Consider the following 22,278-nt stretch of genomic DNA (forward strand, 5'->3'; position numbering starts at 1 on the left):
ATTATCCACATACATAATACGGCAGCACGCACAACACGGCATGCCCCGGATCAGCTTGAAATATCATTAATTAATTATATAACAAAATTATATTGGTGTATTTAATGACTAAAATGAGCATTTTAGTACTTTTTCCCGGATCAAAATTTGAAAAATGAACAATATTGAAACGGACTGCCCAGGCAGAATACAAGAATTCCATCTTTCCCCTCCAATAACAAAAGGGAAAAAAAAAGGAAAAAAACTATAAAAAAAAATAAGAGAGATTTAATGAAACAAAAAAGACAAAGTGACTATAAATTTATTGGGTAAAATCATATCAAATGAGGATATTAAAAAATGCAAAACTGTCACATCAGACAGGGAGGGAGGTCAAATACGAACCCAAACGACGGGTGAGTACATGGATGATGAAATCTCTCGCCAAGATTTGACCCCCTCTACGGCCCTTACCGATGCACCCACTAATCAAATGAGGATATTAATTACTTCAAACGCTGGTTGAATAATGAGAACCATTTACTTTGCCTTCAATGCTGTTGCCATTTCCATGGGAGCCTTGACTGGCTTCTCGCTTCAATTTGTCGACAACTTCCTCGAACCGCCGCCGGAAGGTTGGCATCCTCGAGATGGTCAAACTGAAACCCTGCAGCCTGTGGAAGGTTGTTACTGGTAAACAAGGCAAAGATGGAGCAACAATGGCTTTTTTAATAATGGAAATGGAAGTACCATTCATGGAATCGATACTCATGAATCAAAGTCTTACCTTCTTATCAACCCCTCCAGCTGAGCTCTTTTGACTTCATCAGCTGGTGCGACTCCACCGTTTTGCCAAGCACTAACCCTTCGAGAGTCGCCACAATAAAGAGCCAGCTTCTGTAGATATTCCTCTTCTTCTGGCATCAACTTTGCTGCACTAATTTGTTCTTTAAGAACAAGCATAGGCTCAAAAAGCCAGTCAAAAATCTTCCCCTCAGGCCTATTAACATATGTGAGTTCAAGATTATCCCCTGCAAACGAATGGTAAGTGATTAACATTAACAATTCAGCAAGGGAATATTTGAAGAGGACAAAAATGCAAACCAATCATAGAGAGATACAGGGAGGCCTCATACGCATGATAAAGCCGACGGAACCACAATTTATGGAACGAATGCAACATTGCAGAATTACACAGGAAGGTAACCCAATGTTAACTATCTTGTTCTTCGAATTTTGCCATTCCTCCAGATCTGGCATATGAATAGCATCAGCCTGAACAAGCTCGGTTCCTACACTCTCACATGACTTGAAAAAGTTCTCCCATATCTAAGAGAGAATCCAATTATCAGATAAAGTAATGCCAAAAAATTTAAAAGGCCATATTTAGTTCTTACCACAACTGACTTTAGCTCCTGCATCTTCATTGAGGGTGTCTTAATTAATCGATGTTTTAGATGAATAGGCTCAGCAGAACTAGGAGCCCTCTTCAGCGGAAGTGATAGGGAGCGTGAAACAGAAGGCTTTTGACGATATTTTGGTCTGGGTGATAGAACATACACATCCTTTAAAGGACAAGAACTACAGAGTACAGAACTACTAGCATTGTATATTCAACATTACGAAATTTGTTGTTGAAAATGGAAGACTGCTTTGAGGCAAAGGTGGCGCATTAGACTTAATAGAAGGCAGGCGTACTGTAAAAACAATATATGCGAAGATAGACTTAATAATACCTTGGAAAGCATGAACCTTCACGCATGTAAAGGAAATCATTGGTGAACTCATCAAATATAGATATCACAGCTATGACATAAAGAATTCCGCTCTTTGTAGAGTTTTCCTAACACAAGAAACATAATTTCATCATAACCAATGAAAGGATCATAGTTATGGTCAAGATTTAAAAAAAACATGTTATTCAAAAAGATATTGCCTCTCTAGTAGGACATTCTGCATGAAGAACTTTCACTATGTTGTACCTGATATACAACAGCAGAAGCATAACATCCAAGGAATAAGCTTGAAAAAATTCCAGCAGCAGAAGCCAGCAAAACTGCTAGAGGCCACAGTAAAATCAGAAGCCCGGCAAACGGAACACAAACACTTTCCAAAAATGGACCAGACCGCCCCAGAAGATCTTGGATCAATTGGCCCCATCCTTTAAGCAGCATAACAGGTGCTTTGTAAAGTACTATAAGGCTAATCATGGGCACATCTATGAAGGCACCCAAGAGTCCTGCCAGCAAGCATCCAGGCACCTGTGATATCCTGCATACGAGTAATTCAAGGTTCATTAAGTAATGAGTAATGGTATCAGATTTCCTTATGAGATGCAACACAAACATATTTCCTTATGATTAATTTTAACCAAGATGTGACCTTAAATGAGTTCAATGATAGGATGTCTATGTAGCATATCAAATAGTTGGTTACGATTTTCTTATACATTGTTTAAAGAAGTGTTTCATGCAATCACACAAAAGATAATATATGCATATTCGGTGCTTCACTAAATTGTATATTGTGTATTGCATATGCAGTAGTTAGATACTACTCTTGATCTTACTGTAGATACTACTCTTAATCTTACTGACATACCTAAGTGAAACAGAGTTATTAATGAATCTCAATATTTCAGGTAAATTATATGTGCCACTCTTGGAATTTAGGGTATTCCATGTACCCGCTCTAATTCAAAGTCTCCACTGAGTCTTAATCTATAAGGCATTGCTATTAATTTAATTTTCAAACTTGACAAAATTTACCTGATAACTTTTTGAAATTTTGTATATATGAAAGCAAAGTATTTTTGGTCTTCGATTTTATTTGTTTGTGCTAACACATGTATATTTTTATAAGGGAAAATGAGCAGATACCCCCACACCTCACACCATCTTTGTTCTGAAAATTACATTATGAAGTTAATGAAAGCATAATATCCATATAAACGAAGAAGTGCATATAACAAGAAAGGTCTTCAGAAATACATGTAGTGCGCATCATGACCCTCGTAATGAAAATTGGGAGTTTGGAAGTGAACTAAAACTATTTGGTACTCGGCTAGACTTTTATGGCCATGAAGACTACATACTGAGGCAAAAACATGTCACTGCTATTTGATCTTCAGTTAGATAGATCAGATTCTCCTCCAAGATCCAGACATCCATAGGATTAGAAAGGATTTGTCAATCCTATAACTAGTCGTGTAACTGATGTTTATAGTCTCCACAAGAACTCTCAACTATTTATTTAAATATTACAACTATTAATTCAAATATTAGATTAGAAGATTTCCCATATGAAGTGCAGACTAAATTTCATTTATAACACTAATGTCACGGACATAGACAAAAAAAAATATCCTTACATTATTAAGTTTTTTTCAACAGTCACTCACTTTGTGATTCAAAGGCAGATTGCAGAAAACAAAATAGTATTATCATAATTGTCGACTATTCAATTTGTGGAACTTAATATTGAATGTTTTTACTTTTAGGGTCAATCGCAATTGAACATTGACTACATAAAATCTAGCATGTATAATCGTATTGGGTTGCATTGCATTGAGTTTACATTGATATGATAACAGGCATGACTTATGATAATTAATAATGACAAATAAAATGTACAATATTCTTATGAGAGATTATGTCTACAAATACATATAAATATTTTAGGCAAGGAGTTTAAGATAAACTAAGTGAGTAAGCAATTTCTAAGATACGTAATTCATAGAGAGTCATAAAGGACATCCCGGTGCACAGAACTCCACTCAATGCGAGGTGCTGGGGAAGGGTGAAACCGCATTGGGTCTATCATACGCAATGGTACGCTGCATTGCAAGAGTTTGTTTCTGCGACACAAACCCGTAATCTCCTCGTCACACAGCAGCAACTTATCACAACTTTACTGTTACGCCATAGATATAAAAAAAAACAATGCAAGGTTGGAATCTCAAAAGGATACCTCATGTCCATTATTGTCTCGCCACTTGCCTCGAGTAATCCATCCATAATAGAGAAATAAGTATGAAAGCAAATATCCTTAAAGTCTCGGACAATGGTAAACCCTCTTTTAATCGAACTCCAAGTGCCAGCCTACATTTATCATATAGACAATCAATATCCTTACTCTAACATGTAAAGTAGTGCCAATTAGTTAAGGTTAATTGGGAAATTGAGGAGAAGAAGAGAATAGGAAAGAAAACCAAGATTCACACCTTAAAGCAACTAGTGAACTTATTCTGGACCCCTTCCCTAATGACCTCAAATGTTGCCATCAGTGGCAAAGCAATTCCAAATCCTAGACCTGTTAAGAAAGCACCAATCGTTGCAGCAAATGGCCATAGCAGGAGGAGAACTGGCATTAGCATTAGTAACAGAACCTTCAGCAGTGAACCAAACTTCTTTGTCCTGACAAATTAAAAACCAGAAGGCTAATAAGGCATACCATATTGCTCAAATTAAATTAACAAACAATAAAAGGCAGGAGGAGATTTCTAGATGATTTTCCCAAAGGTAAAATAATACTCAATCATAGTAGAGGAGAAGGAAGAACATTTCCAGAACAATTGCAAACAAAACAAAACTACACTTGCACAAATTTAGAATGAAGATAAAGGTAGAGGATAAAAACACCCAAAGTCATGCAACTGTTACATTATGGATAAAAGTCACCCAACATACAAGTACATCTAAGATTTTCACTCCCAGACCTCGTTGAATATGCACCTATGTGCATTCCTCCAATTTCACTTGTGCATCTGACTATGTATTCATAACATTTCCATCTATATCCTAGGTGCTTTTCTTTCATGTTTCTCAAAGGAAAAAAAAATAAGATGATTTCACCTTCAAGTATCAGCCCTGTAAGATGCATGTTTGTTTTGAGAGACTTGACAAATTGATGTCGGAGGATCCGAAAATTTTTATTATTATTTTTGATAATTTTCACCTTTTTGGCATTTAAGATATTTTTGATAATTTAGGTATTTTTATATTTTGAGTTTGTTTAGGATTGTGAGTTTATTATTAATTCTTCCTTTCTTTTAGAATTTCTTGTAAGACCATTGGCGGCCGGCTGAGAGGTAAATAGTTTGACAAATAAAAAGAACCTTTCCAATTTACGGTTTAATTAATCTAACACTTGCATAAATAAAATAAATGGCTGAAAGAAAAAAGGCCTGGAAGGGTTACTTGATTACAACCGGGGAGGATATTAATCCAAGGAAGTTGGAGCTCAGAAAACAATCTTCTTCAAGCGGAGAAGCCTCTTACAACAGTTGAAGTACTCAATTACAGAACAAAACAAAACTAAAATGAATCACAAGTGTTGCTCTAAACCTCTTGGACCAGGGTTGTATTTATAGCTCTGGTCGGGGTACCTGGAAGGGTTCCAGGCGCCTGGAATGGGATAGAATTCTATCCTCAACGTAACGGTTAAATGCCACGCCGATTTGGATAAAGTTTGTATTCCCGGAAGGGTTCTGGGCGCCCGGATGGTCCAGGCGCCCCGGACTGGTTCCGAGTGCCCTGACCAAGTCTGGGCGCCCCGACCTAGTCCGAGCGCCCGGACCAGGAAGTCAACACAGTTGACTTTTCTCGTCCAGGTTTTCCGCTCCGGTTCCGCTCGCCTTGTCCGGGTCTTCCGCTCCGGCTCCGCTCGCTTGGGTGATTTCAGCCATCCGAAATAGGGCTCACCCGAACCCAACTTCTGACCTTCTCGAGAAACCTTCCGCTCTGACTTCTTGTCCCTTGAAAATGTCGCGCGCCTCCTTCTCGTCTGCCTGCATACTCTTCCGCAGCACTTCGTCCCTCAGATGCACTGAGCCCGTCGGCTCTCTGTCGTGCCGTCCTTCTCGCTAGCTGCGTCTTTTGCTCAACTTCCTGTGCTCCTAAGGTCCTGCACACTTAGACACAAGGTTAAACCCAACAGGACCTAACCTAACTTGTTTGATCACATCAAAACTATCTTAGGGTTCCATCATTTCTTTCCTTTCTTTACAAGTTAGGAATTGTAGTCTATATATTAGGATTTCTTTCCTTTATTTGAGTTTTAGGCGCTAGAGTTTATATAAACACATGTTTAGCTATTAGAGGAATAAATCCTTGAATATTAAATAAAATCTCCTTTTTTGGAAAAATACCCCCCTCTTCTCATCAACCCGCAGGATAATCAGCGTTGGTTGGTATCAGAGCTGGCAAGTTCCAATTGAAGAAGTCAAGTGTCAGATCCAATTAAAGGTAATTGTGATCGTGACCGTAGTCGTTTTAGGCAGGTTCTTGAAGAAGTCTCGCATCATGGTCATAGCACCCAAGACGTGATTGAGAATTTACAGAGACAAGTTGTAGATTTAACCCAACATTTGAAGATTGAGGATTTACAGAGACAAGTAGCAAATTTAACCCAGCGTGTAGCTGCGGTGAGGTAAAAACTTGAAGATCGTGAGATACGTGGTCAAGAAGATTGACATGAATACCTCAAATGTCGAGTTGATCTACGTGAATTTTTTGGTATATCACATAGAATTATATTGATTAGATCAACAAAATGGAGCAGATCTTCGATTATAAGTAAGTTTCGTATCGGATGAAAGTGAAGCTGATTGTCATCAGACTCAAGGGTCGAGTATCAACATGGTGGGAGCACTTGCGGCGCTCATGAGACAGACAGGGAAAAATCAAGATCAAGGATTGGAGAAGATGAAAAAAAAGATGAACGATCACTCTCTTCCTTTTGGGTACACTTAAACTTCATTCCAGGCAAATAGGTTTTGCCATGGAGAATGATAGCTATAAAGTCCAAGATGACTTTGACGGATTCGAAGATGATTTGGAAGAAGAAGTTGATGAGGTACTTTATAGTGATGGCCCTAAGACTTTAATCATTCGTGAGAGTTTGTTGATTGAGGAAGATGTAATTGAGGAAGATGTGGGACATGAGATCGAGGTGATTAGTGAGCCGGTATATGACAATTATGAAGCAGACAAAGTGCTTGACGATGATCCTTTATTCGTTCCAAATTCATGTTCTATCCAGCAAGGTAATTATAAACCTTTTATCAAATTACATCAAGCAACTGATTGTAAACCATCTGAGGAAGACCAAGAAGGCAAGACAGAAGAGATTTACGAACCGATATACAATGATGACGGAGTTGACGAGGTACAACAACTATTTTCAGACTGTGTTGAACTTATTCTAGAAAATCTTCCTCCTGGAGTACCACCTATGGAAGATATCCAGTAGCAAATTAGCCTTGTTCCGAGGTCAAATTTGCCTCAACCCATATATTGCATTAATTCCAAGATAGCTAGACCACCTCTTCCTGGTCCAACTTCTCCTTAACTTTTTGTTGGCAGCGAAAAGCGGAAACATGCCAAGAGGACATCTGATGATTTGGATTTAATAGAGGAAGAAGATGATGGTGATGACCTTCATCTTACTGAGGAATCTGATCAAGAACAAAATAAATCAAATCCTCTAATGATACCGATTGTTGAATACGAGAAGTGCTTGAGGGACGTGAACATAGACAAGAACAACGCCCACAATATCATGCTCATCAGCGAATCAACAAGGCTTCCCAAAGTCCAACTACTAGTAGATTTTACGGATTTAGTATCAAATGATCTTCATGGGGCAACCACCTGATGCTACTTTAAATTCAAGACAAGTTTTTTTCATCCCTGGGTGATTGATGCAGGAGGATCCGAAGATTTTTATTATTATTTTTGATAATTTTCACTTTTTATTATTTAAGATATTTTTGGTAATTTTTATCTGTTTTGTATTTTGAGTTTGTTTAGAGTTTTTAAGATTGTGAGTATGTAAACAATTTTTTCTTTTTTTAAGAATTTTTTCATTTCTTTACAAGTTAAGAATTGTAGTATATATATTAAGATGTCTTTCCTTTATTTGAGTTTTATACATGTTTAGTTGTTTGAGGAAATAATCCTCAAATATTAAATAAAACTTTCTTTTAAAAAAAAATTAGAAGATAGCGGTTATCTCTTCTAGCCTTCTCCACGACCCCTTATATAATAGTTATCAATTTCTCATAAGACCTTGTCGCGTTATATTAGGACTAATGTGCATGTGAACAAAGGTCCTGATCTTGAAACTGAAGAAGAAGGCAGCTTAAAAGCGTCTGATGGAATCTCTCTGTAGGACAGAAAACATTCCAAAACATAGACATTATTATAATTGAAAATGGGTAATTAATCAACGAAATTTACGCTTCAATTATGACAAAGTGGCTCTCCCGTATCCTTCAAAGGAGAGAACTTTTTGTTTGTATGCGCAAAAAATGTCAACTGAGATGTATCCTCATTGAATCCCGCTGGCATTCAATTATCGCTTTCAGGGGTAGAATCACAAGATAAAAACAACAATATAGCATTCAGATTATGAGAGAAGCACACAAATGGATCATGATCAATGACTAACCTAGCGACACAGTAACAAGTCCAGAAGGCATGGCATGGGTAGAGTCCCACGATCAGGGCGGTTATCCCAACGAAGACGGTGACAAACACGATTGGTGCTATAAGCGCCGCTGACATGGTGAAAAGAGTAAGGGAAACCATGATTGATAGATTGATAGATCGATCGACCACGAGGGTTCCGGCGCATACCTTTGACAATGGCGAGGAGGAGGAGGAGAAGGAAGAAAGGAATGAAGGCGAGAAGGTGTCCAAGGCGGGAGGCGAATCCTTGGGGCGCATCCATCGCCGGCGGCCGAACTCCTCGGGGCTCTCTTTGTCGCTGTCAAAAAACCTGCGAGTGGAATCAGATGCAAAGCGGAGCAGCAGTTTTGAGGGCGGCAGCGGGCGCGGCCACGTGATTGGGCACGTGATGTGGGGCCCGTTTAAAGAATTGCGTAGTTATTAATTACGTCGTCGTTCAACACATGTTCAAGTGTTATATTCCTTTTGATGTGCTGTCATCATAAGTGGGCCCATTTTTAAAATATAAAAAACTATCAGAATTTTAAATATCTCTTACTTAAAAAAAACTAAAAATGCACCTTATTATAAAATACATTATTTTTTTATTCAATTTGATAAAAATATTATATATAAAAAATTACTTAATAACTTGTCAAATGATATTTAAATTTGACCAATATCATTTTTAAAAAATTAAAATTGTGAAATTGTTATAGCAGCAATAGTTTTAAAACAGTTTTAATTAATTTTAATTTAATTAAAAAATAAATATATTGAAGTGTTTTTAATTTTTTTAAAAATAAAAGGTATTTTTAAATAATTTTAATAATTGAAAATATCTTTTGATTTTAATTATAATTGCTTTACTCTATTTGGTTAAAGAAGAATAGAAAGAGAATACTAAAACAAGAAGGAAGATTATTATAAAGTTTAGAACACTGATATTCATTAATTAATATCATTAATGGTCCTAAAACTTCTTTAATTTAAAAAAAAACATTAAATTTTTAAATTTTTGAATGGTATAGATTTATTTTATAAAAAAATTGGCTAATATATTTAAAAAATTCTAAATCATTTCAAATCAAAATCAATATACTCATCAAATCTTCTTAATATATTTATGTCCTCTTATCTAAATTTAACAACGTAAATTAAGAACAGTAAATTTTTAAATAAACATGAGAAAAGAAACTATTGAGAACGATAAAAGGTGGAGAGGTGTAATGACAATACGCTGGATGTTTTGATATTATGAAAGTTAGATACCTAAAATGAGAAATCTCAAAATCGAAGTCCACGAAGCAGTAGAAGCATCTTCTTTTTTGTTTTTCCCTAGGGCGAATGTTTTTAGGCAGAGAGCTCATCTTTTATTAGTAATAAATTCAACATGTCATTCTTTTGTTATTAATGAACATTAAAATCATGGAAAACAAAGAATTAAGTGCTCTTATCTTTAGAATCTATCTTGAGAATAATGAAGCGTAGAGATGAATCATTCTTTTTGTTATCAGTAGTAAATTGACCACCAAAAGGAATTAAAAACATTTTAAAATGATTATTAATGTTGAAGGTATCCAGAGTTAAAAGATACCCAAATAAAAAAAAAAACAAGGAAATAATTTACACCAAGTAGCTGAGCTGTATTTAGAACTAATACAAATTCATGATGATAATACAATGTGCAATGACAGCAAATATGACAACAATACAGTTCACTCTCTACCTAAACTTTGACAGACGATTCTATTTAAATAGGGAACTGAAAATGCTTCTAGAATTAGCACTGCAAGTGTTACTTCAAAAGCCACAATTAGCCAATCATCGAAACATCTGTCTCAACTATCTAATTTCCTAGTTGTGCAATACCGTCTACAAGATACTGAAACAGTGGAAAAGCATGTTCATGCGATGTTCCGCTTTCTTAATCTGCTCGCAATGCTGCCAATGGCAGGATTTACATCTTCAAGCGATTTGTTTGCCTTCTTAGCCGCAGCATTCTTTGCACTGTGCTCATCTGAGCTAATTACCCCAGCTTCAATAGACGAGTAGATTTCTTCAGTGATCTTTCTGGTTTCTACCTTGCTTTTATTCTCCTCGGGATCATTGTGAACACAAGATGAATCTTCTGCAGAGGTCGACTTGGGAGAACTTAAATCACCAGAAATTGTCTGCTGCTGCTGCGTCTGAATAAGATAATGCGCCACAGACTTGTATCCCAAATTTACAACCTGTTTTAGAACAAATTATCAAATATCTAGTAGGATTTAAACTGATCAAGAAAATTCAACTACATTTAAATCTTTGGAAATACTGGCAACACTGACAAAATGGTGGTCACTACTAAAACTAAAAGCTCTTAGATGTTACAAAACATCAGTTTGCCCTATGAGAACAAATTGTTCGCTTCAAAGTTTGTATCAAATTACTCCCAATCATATTTTTTCAATTACTTTACAAAAAGGAACATCTACTAGACAAACAAAGTTGGTATCATTAAGTGTTAATTCTTCTTAAATAAACTGTCAAATTGACATCATTGACTTTGGAGGAAAAATTAAATTGGAGCAAACTCGAAGGGCATGATAAGTTTTCACCTTTTTGTATAGAATGCCAGTGGGGATCAATCCTTTCTTGATTCTACATAAACTACAATTGCAGATGCCTCGACAGACTGGACAAATCCAATTGGGATTCTTGCTGATTTCCAGAATATTTTCACCATATCTAGAAAGGGCAGTGCAGCTTAGAACTGATTAGCATATGATATAAATGAGTAACTGTTAGGAACTATGGAGGTTAACAGAGAACCATAAACTTATTGGTTCAAAGTAACAAGTTAAAATCATTCGAATGCCGTAGCACCTACCACAATAAATACCATATTTGTAGGATACAAACTTTAAAATGATGCCCAAGAAGATTATTCATACAAGATAAAAGAATAAATTGGATAACAGAAACGAATGTTTTGCTAGAAGACCAGATTATAATGTATAAGCACAATCTTATTGATTTCTCCTCCCTTCTTTTTGTAGAAAAAAAATTACCTCGTAAACAAACAATTTCCACAGAATTGCCCCTGGAGTAGCTGACATTTGCTACAGTGAGTATGATGAGCAAGTGTCTTTTGCCTGCAAAAGTGGAACAAAAAGCTAATACCACACCACCTTGACTTTCTTAAATGAAAACTTAAATTGAAAGCTAAAAGTATATAAGCAACATGATCATTAAGCATGGATTGAAATATCGAGCCAAATCAGAGTTTCAATGCCTGGATGGCTCAAGATAGTATTGTCAGTGCCAATATTTGTTGGAGGTATGCCAACGGAAGCAAAGAGGAGTAGAAGCCGACATCAGTGTAGGTGTGTCGAAGGAGAAGGAGCACTAGTGTCAGTGAAAGGGAGAAGAGGAAGGGTGGCAGTGAAAAATAAAAAGAAGAGTAGGAGACAAGGCTACCCAAAGGAGGAAGGGGAAGCTATGGTTTCAATTTCTTTCAGCGCGAAGGAGAAGGGTTTGGCGCAAAGCTTGCATTGTGACTTCTAGTGCCTAGGGGGGAGACCCATGATATGGAGATGGGTTCTATGATGTGGGGGAGGCAGACACGAAGATAACTGTGCAAATGAAGATCCACGTCAACAATCTCACGTGGCACTCAACGGACAAAACAAAAAGTTTCATTGGTCTCGATTGGCACAGCTCGTGATTTTATACGCTATCATTTTGCAATATTAATATGTTTTACATATTTGTTGCTTATGGAACATGGAGAGCATCATATGACCAAGGCAATGTTGTAAATGGACGCTAAAAGATGAACTTAACTTTGAACTCATCTGTAGCGTGAACAATTAATTTGAATGGAGTTTTTGTTTTATATTTGAAGTAGTTGAGATCTTCATAATAGTTGGCCACAGAATGTATTTGGACAACAAAACTTATGCAGAATATGTAGAGTTCCAAGCAATTGGGTACAATTTCATCAGTTGAAAAAGAAAGAAAAAAAATCAAGTATTAGGCAGAACAAATAATGCTTGAAAGCACACAAATTCATAAATAGAAAGTCTACTTAGGATTAGATGGAAAAAGGCAAGTATTGGGCAATGCTAAAAATGACAGTTGAGGTGCGTTAAGTTAGCAAAAAAAGCAGAATATCTGCTTTAAGTTTTGTCTTCCCGATGTCACAATCCCAAATGTAATTAACTTTGCTGTGAGTGTGTTAGTAAACTGAGTAGAGTGGCTCAAATCTTGCAACACTATAAAATTTTGCATGAAGTGAGAGGATTAGAAGAGTAAAGTAGCATATATTCTTGCTCACCTGCACTGATGGCATGTTTTCCCATTTATAGGATCATATATGCGCCTTCCATCTTTACCATATCCATCCACTAACAGTGTCCAACTCGTCTCAAATGTGCCTAGTAACTTCTCATGTTCAACTGCATAAACCTCTTCCTTTGCACCTGCTTCAACTGAGTTGCTCTTCTTAAAGTTCAGGTTTTTATGACCATTTTCGGCATAGCTAACTGGGGCTACATTTTGCAATCTAGTTGATAACAAGTGAACAAAGTTAACCAATACACAAAGAAGTAATTAAGCAAGCCTCCACAAATTAGGCGTATGCTACCATGGTTTGTCAGAACGGACGAGAATGCCTCATGTCGTGTCAAATTTTGAGTAAATAACGTTGGTTGCTATGGGACAGTGTTCTTGGGCATTATAATGGCAAAAAAAAGGCATGGAACGAAATGACTTGGATTCATTTTTTACTATTTTGTTTGCATTTAAGACAGATTTGACTTTGTTTTGATTCTTATTTTTTTTTTTAATGTTTTGTATGCATTTTAAAAAAAAGATTTGATATGCGCATCACATCGCTGCCTTCTTTTTCAACATTTTGCAAATAATGCAAGACTACCTATCTACCATACATAAACATATTGAAATTTGAACATATTCATTTTTGACTTATGGCCATCCACTGAGCTCCTTCATTTGATTTCTTCTATCATCATTTCCGCAAACAATCTTGTTTAAGGTAAGTTTTTGATTTTTTTGGTTTAATCTACTAAGTTATTAAGAATTCTTTATTTTTATATGATTCAAAAGTAAAATATTAGCTATATAATTGTATCATATAAGCATAATTATAACCAAGCTGTTAGTTAAATTTTTGATATGAATGATTAAGATATGATTGTTTATCATTTATTCTTATTGTCTTGTTTAGTGTTTTAGGCGCATCCTCAAACTGTTATCACACCATTAAATGTTCAATATGTGTACTCATTATCATGATTCTTGAATTACCTGTACTCTAAACATCAATATAAATAAATAATAGTTTATTATGTGAGTTTTTTAAGGTTATGAGTTAAAATGATGTATCATTATTTATTTGTATAGAAGGACATCAAACCCTAAACCCTGATATTGGTTGGCAATTTGGTCAAATGATGAATGATAACCATAAAACAATACAATGTAAATTTTGTTGAAAAGTTATAACGGGAGGAATTACGAGATTAAAACAGCAAATTGCACGTGTTACTGAAAATGTTGAGGCATGTCACAAAGCTTCTAAGTAAATGTTATCTATGTTATGAAAACATCTTCAAGACTCTAAGACAAGTAGTAGTTTAATGTAAAGAAAAAAACAAATAGTCTTAGAGTCAATTACACAAAATATATATGTATCAGAAAGTGGTAGAGTGAAAATGATTTCGAAGATTATCAAAGAAAATCGAGAATTACCAAAGTCATCAAAGAAAGTCGTAAAATCGTTATGGTCAAAACATTATTTATATATTGTTTACTTTGACCATGACAATTACACATCTCCTCTTCAATGACTTGTTTTATGACTTTCTTTGATGCTTTTTGTAATTCTCGATTTTCTATATCTTTGATGTCATCTTACCATTGCTACCATTTTTTGATACACGTATGTTTTGTGTAATTGACTCTACGGCTATTTGTTTTTTCTTTACATTAAACTTCTCCTTGTCTTAGAGCATCCACAATAGCTTGGGATATTTCTCCCAAGTATTTGTGGACCCCACTTCCATATCATCTTTCAAATATCTCAACTTCCACAATGAAATATTCCACCAATCAAATATTTATGGGTCCCACTCATCAAATATTCACTCTCAAATATCTTCAATTCCACAATTAAATATCTCATCAAATTTAATTAACTTACATTTAATTCTAACAAAAATTTAATAGAAGATATATAAATTTAAGTTCATACAAATATAAATATTTTATAAATTTAAAATTGAAATACAGAGATACAAACCATATTAAATTAATAAAATACATAACGATAAACTACAATTAATAAAATAAACATGCAACAGATAAAATAAACCATAGAAATTAACTACATGTTCAATTTTTTCTTCAGTTGTTCACATATCGCTAGATGATTTTGAAGTTGTTCCTCAGTCATGCCTCGTGTATCCATTACGAGGAGTTGATGTGCTTGGATGAGTTGATCAACTTTCTTATTGTTATTATACTCTTCCAAATGTGTCATTGATTGTTGCATAGCCTGATTCAATTCATCAATTAGGCCTACTCTTTCTTTGCCTTTCCTCTTTGTTGCCTTCTGTCCCATTGGACGAGATTGGATTTCTCTATCATCTATATTAGCAATTGTGTTAGGATTAGAAGAGTCAGTATGTGCACCTGATGATTCTGATGTTCTTGCTTTTTTTTTTGTAGCCCGTCGCTCTAAGGATTGAGGAGCATACATCGGACTATCTTTCACGATTCTCTACACATGCTCATATTGGAAAGTAGTTTTAAAAGTACTCTTGTATTCTTCATGAGCTCGCACCATCAAATCCTCGTCACTCCATCCGCTTGGTCGATCATTATACCATTTATTGTAGATTCCATTGTATCTATTTACGATCTTTTTCAATGAAGCCCAATGTGATTTTGTTTTCTCCGCAGTTCTCTTTTTAGCTTCCTTAGCTCGATTGGTATTGAAGTATGCCACAACTCGTTTCCAAAACGACTCACTCTTCTGGGCATTACCAACTACTTAATCTGCTACTGTCCATACTGTTCACTTGCTATGGTCTTCATCTAATTCGTTGCCCATCTCTGGTGCTTGATTGAGAATAATATCGTCGGCCCCTATTTCAGATGAGAATGGAGGAAATTGTGAATCGGGGACTGCATAATGTGTACCTTTATTACTGTCAGTTGCATCAACACTAGCTCTTCTCGATTCATTTGATTGAATCTCTGGTGATTAAAGCGGATTAATTCCATGAGATGGGACTTGCATGAAATACTGACTACTCTGTCAATATTATAGAGGATATGTATAAAATGGAGCTCGAGGGTCGCCACTCAAAGAATTTGAATAACTTTGAAAGTTATGGTAATATGGTGGTGGGTATGGAAAAGGTTGAAAATTTGGTGGATGTTGAGTGGAAAATGGAAATTGAGGATTGAAGAAATTAGGATGAACTCGAGAACTTTCTTCACTAGAATTTTCGTCGATATTTGAAAAGTTGAACAAATCCCTAAAATAATGACCAGAATTTTTATCCATCTCTCTAAATTTTTGGTAGGCAATGGATATGAAAATGATGAAAATAGATGAAAGAAAGGATGTATATATAGGGAGAAATTGAACGTTATCGAACGTTTAATTTTTCGAACGTTTTCGAACGGTTAATTTTTCGAACGTTTTCGAACGGTCCATTTTTCGAACGTTTGATTCCGAACGTTTGATTCCTTGACAATTAAATCTTCTAACGTACTCTTTTTAATGTTTGCATAGTTTAAATTTAATTAAATTAAAAAAAAATAAAACAAAAAAGTTGTCGGCAGACTCATATAAGGTGGGGCCCACCATATTAAAAACACAAAAAAAAAAAAAAATAAGTATTGGCAGCCCACTTTTTGTGGGCCCCACATGAAGAAATCACCGGACACAGATGAGTGTCCGGTGATTTCTATTATCCCATCTAATATCTCCCACAATGGGAGATATTTGGGAGTGGGGGATATTTAGATAAATATCTCCTCCAAATATCCCCCACTGGAGATGCTCTTAGAGTTTTGAAGATGTTTTCGTAACATTAATAATATTTCCTTAGAAGCTTTGCAACACACCTCGACACTTTCAGTAACATGTGCAATATGCTATTTAAATCTCATAATTCCTATTATTATAACTTTTCCGCAATTTTTACATCGTATTGTTTTACAATTATCACCCACCATTTAACCAAATTGTCCACCAATATTAGGGTCTGGTATCATTCTAAACAAATAAATAATGATACATACTTTTAACTCATAAAATTTTAAAAAACTGACATTATAAATTATTATTTATTTATAATTAGATCTTGAAGCTTATAATTAGTGTTTTAGAGTATTGATAATTTAAGAATGAAGATAATGAGAACATATTGAACATTTAATAATGTGCTAACAGTTTGAAGATGTGCCTAAAACAGTTTGAGGATGCACTTAAATACTAAACAAGACAATAAGAATAAATGATAAACAATCATATCTTAATTCTCACATCAAAAAATGCATTACATTTCTATTTAACTAACAACTTGGTTATAATCATGCTTATATAATAAAAATATATAGCTAATATTTTATTTTTGAACCACATAAAATAAAGAATTCTTAATAACTTAGGAGATTAAACTAAAAAAAATTAAAATTTTACCTTAAACAAGATTGTTTGCTGAAATGATGATAGACAAAATCAAACCGATGACCATAAGCCAAAAATGAATATGTTCAAATTTTAATATGTGTATGTATGGTAGATCGGTAGTCTTGTATTGTTTGCAAAATGCTGAAAAAAAGAAGATAGTGATGTAATGCACATATCAACTCTTTCTTTTTTTCTTTGGATACAAACAAAACATTAATAAAAAACACACAAAGCAAGGTCAAATCTACCTTAAATGCAAACAAAACAGTAAAAAAAAGAATCCAAAGTCTGTTCAAGCTGTTTCCATGTTTTTTTTTGTCATTACAACGCCCAAGACGTCGTCTCATAACAATCAATGTTATTTACTGGAAATTTGACACGGCATGACGTGTTCCTGTGCCGGAACGCCGTCCATTCTAACGAACGATGATCTAAACAAATCAAAATAGCTACGGCCAATGCAGACAAAACCCTTGAGTTTCAAAACATAGAAGGATAATCTGTATGAACTGGATCAGAGAACGGAAAACTTTAGTGTCCCCCCTGAAACCACCTAAACAGAGAGATTACCAGTGGCAACCAAAGAAAGGTAGTAATAGTATCACCCCAGAAATCATAACAAAGGGAAGGAAAAAAAACACCTGGAGGATCGCCTTTTCGATGTTGACGAAATCAGAAACTTCTTCGCTCCAAAATTGCCGGTGACGTCTCCCCTCCTCCTGCGGCGTTGGGGGGAGGGGTTCGGTGGAAGATGAGACTTGAGTTGGAGGGAGAGGTCGAGTATGCCGAAACTCCGCAATCTCTCCATGTTCTCCTTGATCCTCTCACCTCGCAGCCTCTCGTAATCTGCGGGACTGGCCGGGGCCGTCAGCGATAGCGCCGCCTGAGGGGGAGGAGGGGAGGAGGGGCTCCCCCGCCGCCTATCCCTCACCTGCTTCCAGTGGATCGCCGATGCCTCGACCGTAGCCGCCTTGCCTCGAGTGGCCACCATCGCCTCCCCTCTCGCTCGATCGCTCGCCCACGACCTAGAGACGGGGAAGAGTTCGTCTTCCTCGATGCGGCTGCCAACGGTCGAAAGACAGACGGAAATAGGAAGCCTTCTCCCTAATGCGTGTCACGCGATTTGCGCGTGACCTGTTTTTGTAATCAGGTGCCCATCATGGCCATTGGACCACGTGGCGGTTGGTCCGGCCTATGAAGTTTTATATATTTTTGAACAGTGGAGGTTATTTTGAAAGGGCTAAACTTTGTCCGGGTCAAAATGAAAAGTTTCCGTCAATTAACACCGTTACAACAACCCATTGCGATACGAGACAATTAGTTAACAATTAACGTCCTAAATCCCCGGAATCTTTTCCGATTTACTCGAAAAAGACAACCGCACAAGCTATTTCCACTTCTATCCTTCTCTTAATATATTCTCTCTCCTCAATTATGATAGTTAACATTGTAATATCTTTTAAATATAGGGGTAATATAGTCATTACGCCTCTGCGTTCCGTTCCTATTCGTCCCGTTTCCGACACTCTTCCGATTGTTGCTCTTCCCTTTTTTTTTTTTTTTTTTTGAGAGGGCGGGCGAGCGAGCGAGAGAGAGAAAGAGGAGATCGAAGAATAGGATCGCTGCGATCGAGTCGAAAGAGAAGGAAACGGGAGGCAATTTGAGTGATTCGTCCTCTGATTCTTCTTCAATTCTTCGGTTAGCCTTCTTAAATTGCTTCTGCATTTTTAGTCGGATTGGGTTCTTTCTTCCGTGCGGCCGTCTGCTTTTTGAATCCTGTCTTTCGATCTTTTGCTGCAATATGTTTTTATTGTTTTTGATGGCTGAGGGAGTTTCTCTCTCCTGCATTTTGTCTGTCTTGCTTTGCGAATGGGGCGGGCGATTCCCGATTTGTGTTTTTTTTTGTATGTTCTAGGGTTACTAATTCAAGAGTATATGATGGGGTGGTAATGACTTTGATTATGTTGTTTTTATCTCTGATGTATTAGTTTTTTTTTCTTCATCTATCATCTTATTGACGCCTGGGCAGTTGATCTTTTTCTTCTTCGTTTTCTCTTTAATTTGAAGTTGTGGGATTGGAATTTGTCAAAGCAAATGTTGATTTTTTTGTGATATTTTGTCTTATGGCTTCGATATCCTTGTTTGCGCCTCTATACCTTTGCCATTTTTATGGTTTGCTTGTGGAATTGTTTGAACGTGCATCTCTGGCAGTAGAATCAAGTTTTTGTCTTGAGTTTGAATCAGTTCAGTTTGCTCTTTGGCATTTCAAATTTACTGTTAGCCGTGATTATTCAGAAAAACATTTAATGGAAGTTCATATAAGGTAGTTGGGTTAGTTCTAATTTTTATTTTGTCTCCGAATCATGGTTAAATATGTTTCTTAATTGATTATTAGTTGGCATTAATGGCTCCAATTTGATAGTTTATTGTTGTTATTAGTAAATGTATACCTTTATGCATGTGACTAAGCAGTAAAATCCTGAATTTTAGGAAGAAAAGGAATCCAAGGAGCATACTAAGTTCTAAGTATATTCAATAATTGTCGAAGACTCTTGCAATGTAGTAGTAGAATTTTTTATTCTTTCATTTTCTGCATGAGTCGCATGTGTTTTTTTTTGTTCCTAAAAGAATGCTTCGATAAAGCCAAGGAGCATATGCAAATAATATCAGATTTTTTGGTTGAAGTGTCAACTTGAGGATTTAGTTTAATTGTTATGACTGTCTTTAATGGACAGAAGCAGTTTCAATGTCTAGCATCGCTATCTGTTCTTGTGAAAGTTGCTACTTTACATTTTTTAAACTAGTTTGTTCATAGGACAATCTCTTTTTGGTTTGAATGGTCTAGCTGGGTTGGGTGATTCATCTTCTCCATGTTGATCATTATCGTTTATGACTTGTGCATTGGGTTCAACTGTAACCAGTCGCTGCCCCATTTTTGAGTTGAAGACATGGATCAATTTTGCCATTGTGATCTATATAATATTAAGGTTGGTTGATCAACCATTTATTCCTAAAGGCTTGAGATGTTAGGAAACATACATGATTGCCTTAAACTTAATACATTATTGTCACAGTCAAGATTACTATGATAGCATATCAAGGTTGATTGACTAATTATTCTTTCCAAAATCTTGAATTTGTAGGAAAGGCATTTAACTATATTTTTATGTTTAATCTATTAATGCATACCCTTGGTAGCATTTGTAAAGATCATTCGTACTGTTAAGCGTGCTAAAGTGATTTTTTTTGGTCTTCAAGTTTCTTATGTTACCCTGGAACTATTGACCCACGGTCAAGCAATTCAACCTTTATGAAGTAGGATTTCATGTTTCATTTTTTATTATTATTATACTTACTATTACGATAAGTGTAAAAGATCTAGGACTGGTATGGGAGTTTCTATTAGATGTGCAAGACATTTACTAGCTACTGGCTTAATTTACCTATCCCTGCCTTTGAAATTTTTGCAGGCTATGTGATGATGAACTGTTTGAGCATACATAAAGTTGAATAAAGAGGAGGCTTTTCTTCTATTCTCCTGCAAGATGACCAATTTTAAGCTAGGAAAGAAGCAAACCTTTGCGAGCTCATCCTGTGACGTTCAGCCTACAAGTATGATGGAGCCACCTTCTTCACCTATGAATCTTAATTCTGTCAAGCCAAAGGAACAAGTTCAACCTCAGTCTGCAGTGAATTTACCACATGGGAAATCATCCTTTATACTTCCAAATAGTGACATCGATGAATTATTGGAGTGCCCTGTCTGCAAGAATGCAATGTTTCCTCCTATCCAGCAGGTTTGTTGAGCATCAACTGGAAGATCATTATTTCATGGAAATTTATATGATAGAGTGATGCAATAATTTGCCTTAACGGATCTTTTTTCTGCAGATTATGCTTGTGCGTGTGTGTTTTTCCTTAATCTTGTTATTTAGAATTCACATCTGAGCGCTTCTCTCTAAAACTAATACCTTTGGTTTATGTTTTTGCAGTGTCCAAGTGGGCACACTTTGTGTTTTTCTTGCAAAAACAAAGTCAACAACAAGTGCCCAATCTGCCGAAAGGAAATCGGTCACATCCGTTGTTTAGCACTGGAAAAACTTGCCACTTCACTCCACTTATGTTGTTCATACCACTGCCTCGGCTGCAAAGAAATGCTGCCCTATTACAGCAAGTTACAACACGAAACACAGTGCATTTACCGGCCTTACACATGCCCCCATCCTGGTTCAGATTGCCCCTTCACTGGAGACATTCGCGAACTTCTGTCGCATCTGAGACAATGCCACAAGTTGGATCTTCAAGTAGGAAGCACTTTCCATCACCGTTATGTGAAACAGGATCCTCGTTCTGTCGACAATTGCTCATGGACTCTAACTGTAAGCAAAATTGTTTCCATGTCATACTGCATTTTTCCTATGACTACTTCAATGCACGTTGGTTAGTTTCTCATCTTTTGTTCGGTTCATGTTGATTGTTATCACTTCCATTTGTTATTTGCCCTCAGTTATTCAACTGCTTTGACCGTTACTTCTGCCTGCACTTCGAGGCATTTGTGCTGGGATGTGAGCCGGTTTATATGGCCTTCATCCGTTTCCTAGGGGAAGAGTCCGAAGCTAGAAAATTCAACTATTGCCTTGAAGTAGGAGGTCATGGACGCAAGATGAAGTGGCAGGGTGTGCCTCGAAGCATCAGGACTCACCACAGGGTGGTCCGAGACAGCCACGATGGGCTCCTGCTTCACCGGAACTTGGCCATCTATTTCTCTGGTGGTGATCAAAAGGTGCTGAAGCTGCGAGTCTCCGGCAGGATCTGGAAGGAGACCTGAGGCATAATCCAAGGATTATGGAAAAGCATCTCATCTCTTGTAGAGGGTTCCATTTTTTTTTTTTTTCCTCATTTTTAGCTGTCTTAGCAGTTGCAGTCCAGGGTCTGATTGAACCTTTATGTGTTTAATCCTGTGGGCTGGTGTGATTTTGCAGAAATATCTTCTACTGCATTGCTAAAATCTTAGTATATAATTGCAGCTTGATTTAGCAAATCATTTCCTGGTGAAGTTTAATTTTGTTTTAATCATTTGGAACAATGTTTTAGAAACTGGTTCAATTAGTTTGATCAGAACGCAGAGGCCGATCA

General features: G+C 36.3%; 3 protein-coding genes across 6 annotated transcripts; 1 reads left to right on the forward strand and 2 right to left on the reverse strand.

The window, feature by feature from the left end:
* Positions 1–266: 266 nt before the first annotated feature.
* On the reverse strand, positions 267–8,771 carry LOC121982320 (uncharacterized membrane protein At3g27390-like). Of its 4 annotated transcripts, none has more exons than XM_042535335.1 (10): positions 8,619–8,771; positions 8,431–8,539; positions 4,202–4,394; positions 3,949–4,079; positions 1,962–2,250; positions 1,716–1,822; positions 1,377–1,521; positions 1,116–1,308; positions 767–1,010; positions 267–653 (listed from the first exon to the last, which is right to left on the reverse strand). In XM_042535335.1, the coding sequence occupies exons 1-10, from the start codon at positions 8,710–8,712 to the stop codon at positions 491–493; spliced, it is 1,668 nt and encodes a 555-aa protein (XP_042391269.1). In that variant the 5' UTR covers positions 8,713–8,771; the 3' UTR covers positions 267–490. The 4 variants fall into 4 exon arrangements, with proteins under 4 accessions (XP_042391269.1, XP_042391268.1, XP_042391271.1 ...); XM_042535334.1 differs by having other exon boundaries at positions 1,101–1,308; XM_042535337.1 differs by lacking the exon at positions 8,619–8,771 and having other exon boundaries at positions 1,101–1,308; positions 4,202–4,290; positions 4,367–4,394; positions 8,431–8,541.
* A 1,298-nt stretch (positions 8,772–10,069) lies between these two features.
* LOC121982323 lies at positions 10,070–18,252 on the reverse strand. The gene is made up of 5 exons (XM_042535340.1): positions 17,784–18,252; positions 12,751–12,978; positions 11,483–11,566; positions 11,030–11,159; positions 10,070–10,663 (listed from the first exon to the last, which is right to left on the reverse strand). The coding sequence occupies exons 1-5, from the start codon at positions 18,131–18,133 to the stop codon at positions 10,337–10,339; spliced, it is 1,119 nt and encodes a 372-aa protein (XP_042391274.1). The 5' UTR covers positions 18,134–18,252; the 3' UTR covers positions 10,070–10,336.
* Positions 18,253–18,682: 430 nt separating this feature from the next.
* Positions 18,683–22,183, forward strand: LOC121982325 (E3 ubiquitin-protein ligase SINAT5-like). The gene is made up of 4 exons (XM_042535341.1): positions 18,683–18,840; positions 20,613–20,939; positions 21,135–21,521; positions 21,650–22,183. The coding sequence occupies exons 2-4, from the start codon at positions 20,688–20,690 to the stop codon at positions 21,968–21,970; spliced, it is 960 nt and encodes a 319-aa protein (XP_042391275.1). The 5' UTR covers positions 18,683–18,840; positions 20,613–20,687; the 3' UTR covers positions 21,971–22,183.
* The last annotated feature ends 95 nt before the right edge of the window (positions 22,184–22,278 follow it).

This window comes from Zingiber officinale, chromosome 5A (assembly GCF_018446385.1).
Source record: "Zingiber officinale cultivar Zhangliang chromosome 5A, Zo_v1.1, whole genome shotgun sequence".
Taxonomy (NCBI): Eukaryota; Viridiplantae; Streptophyta; class Magnoliopsida; order Zingiberales; family Zingiberaceae; genus Zingiber; species Zingiber officinale.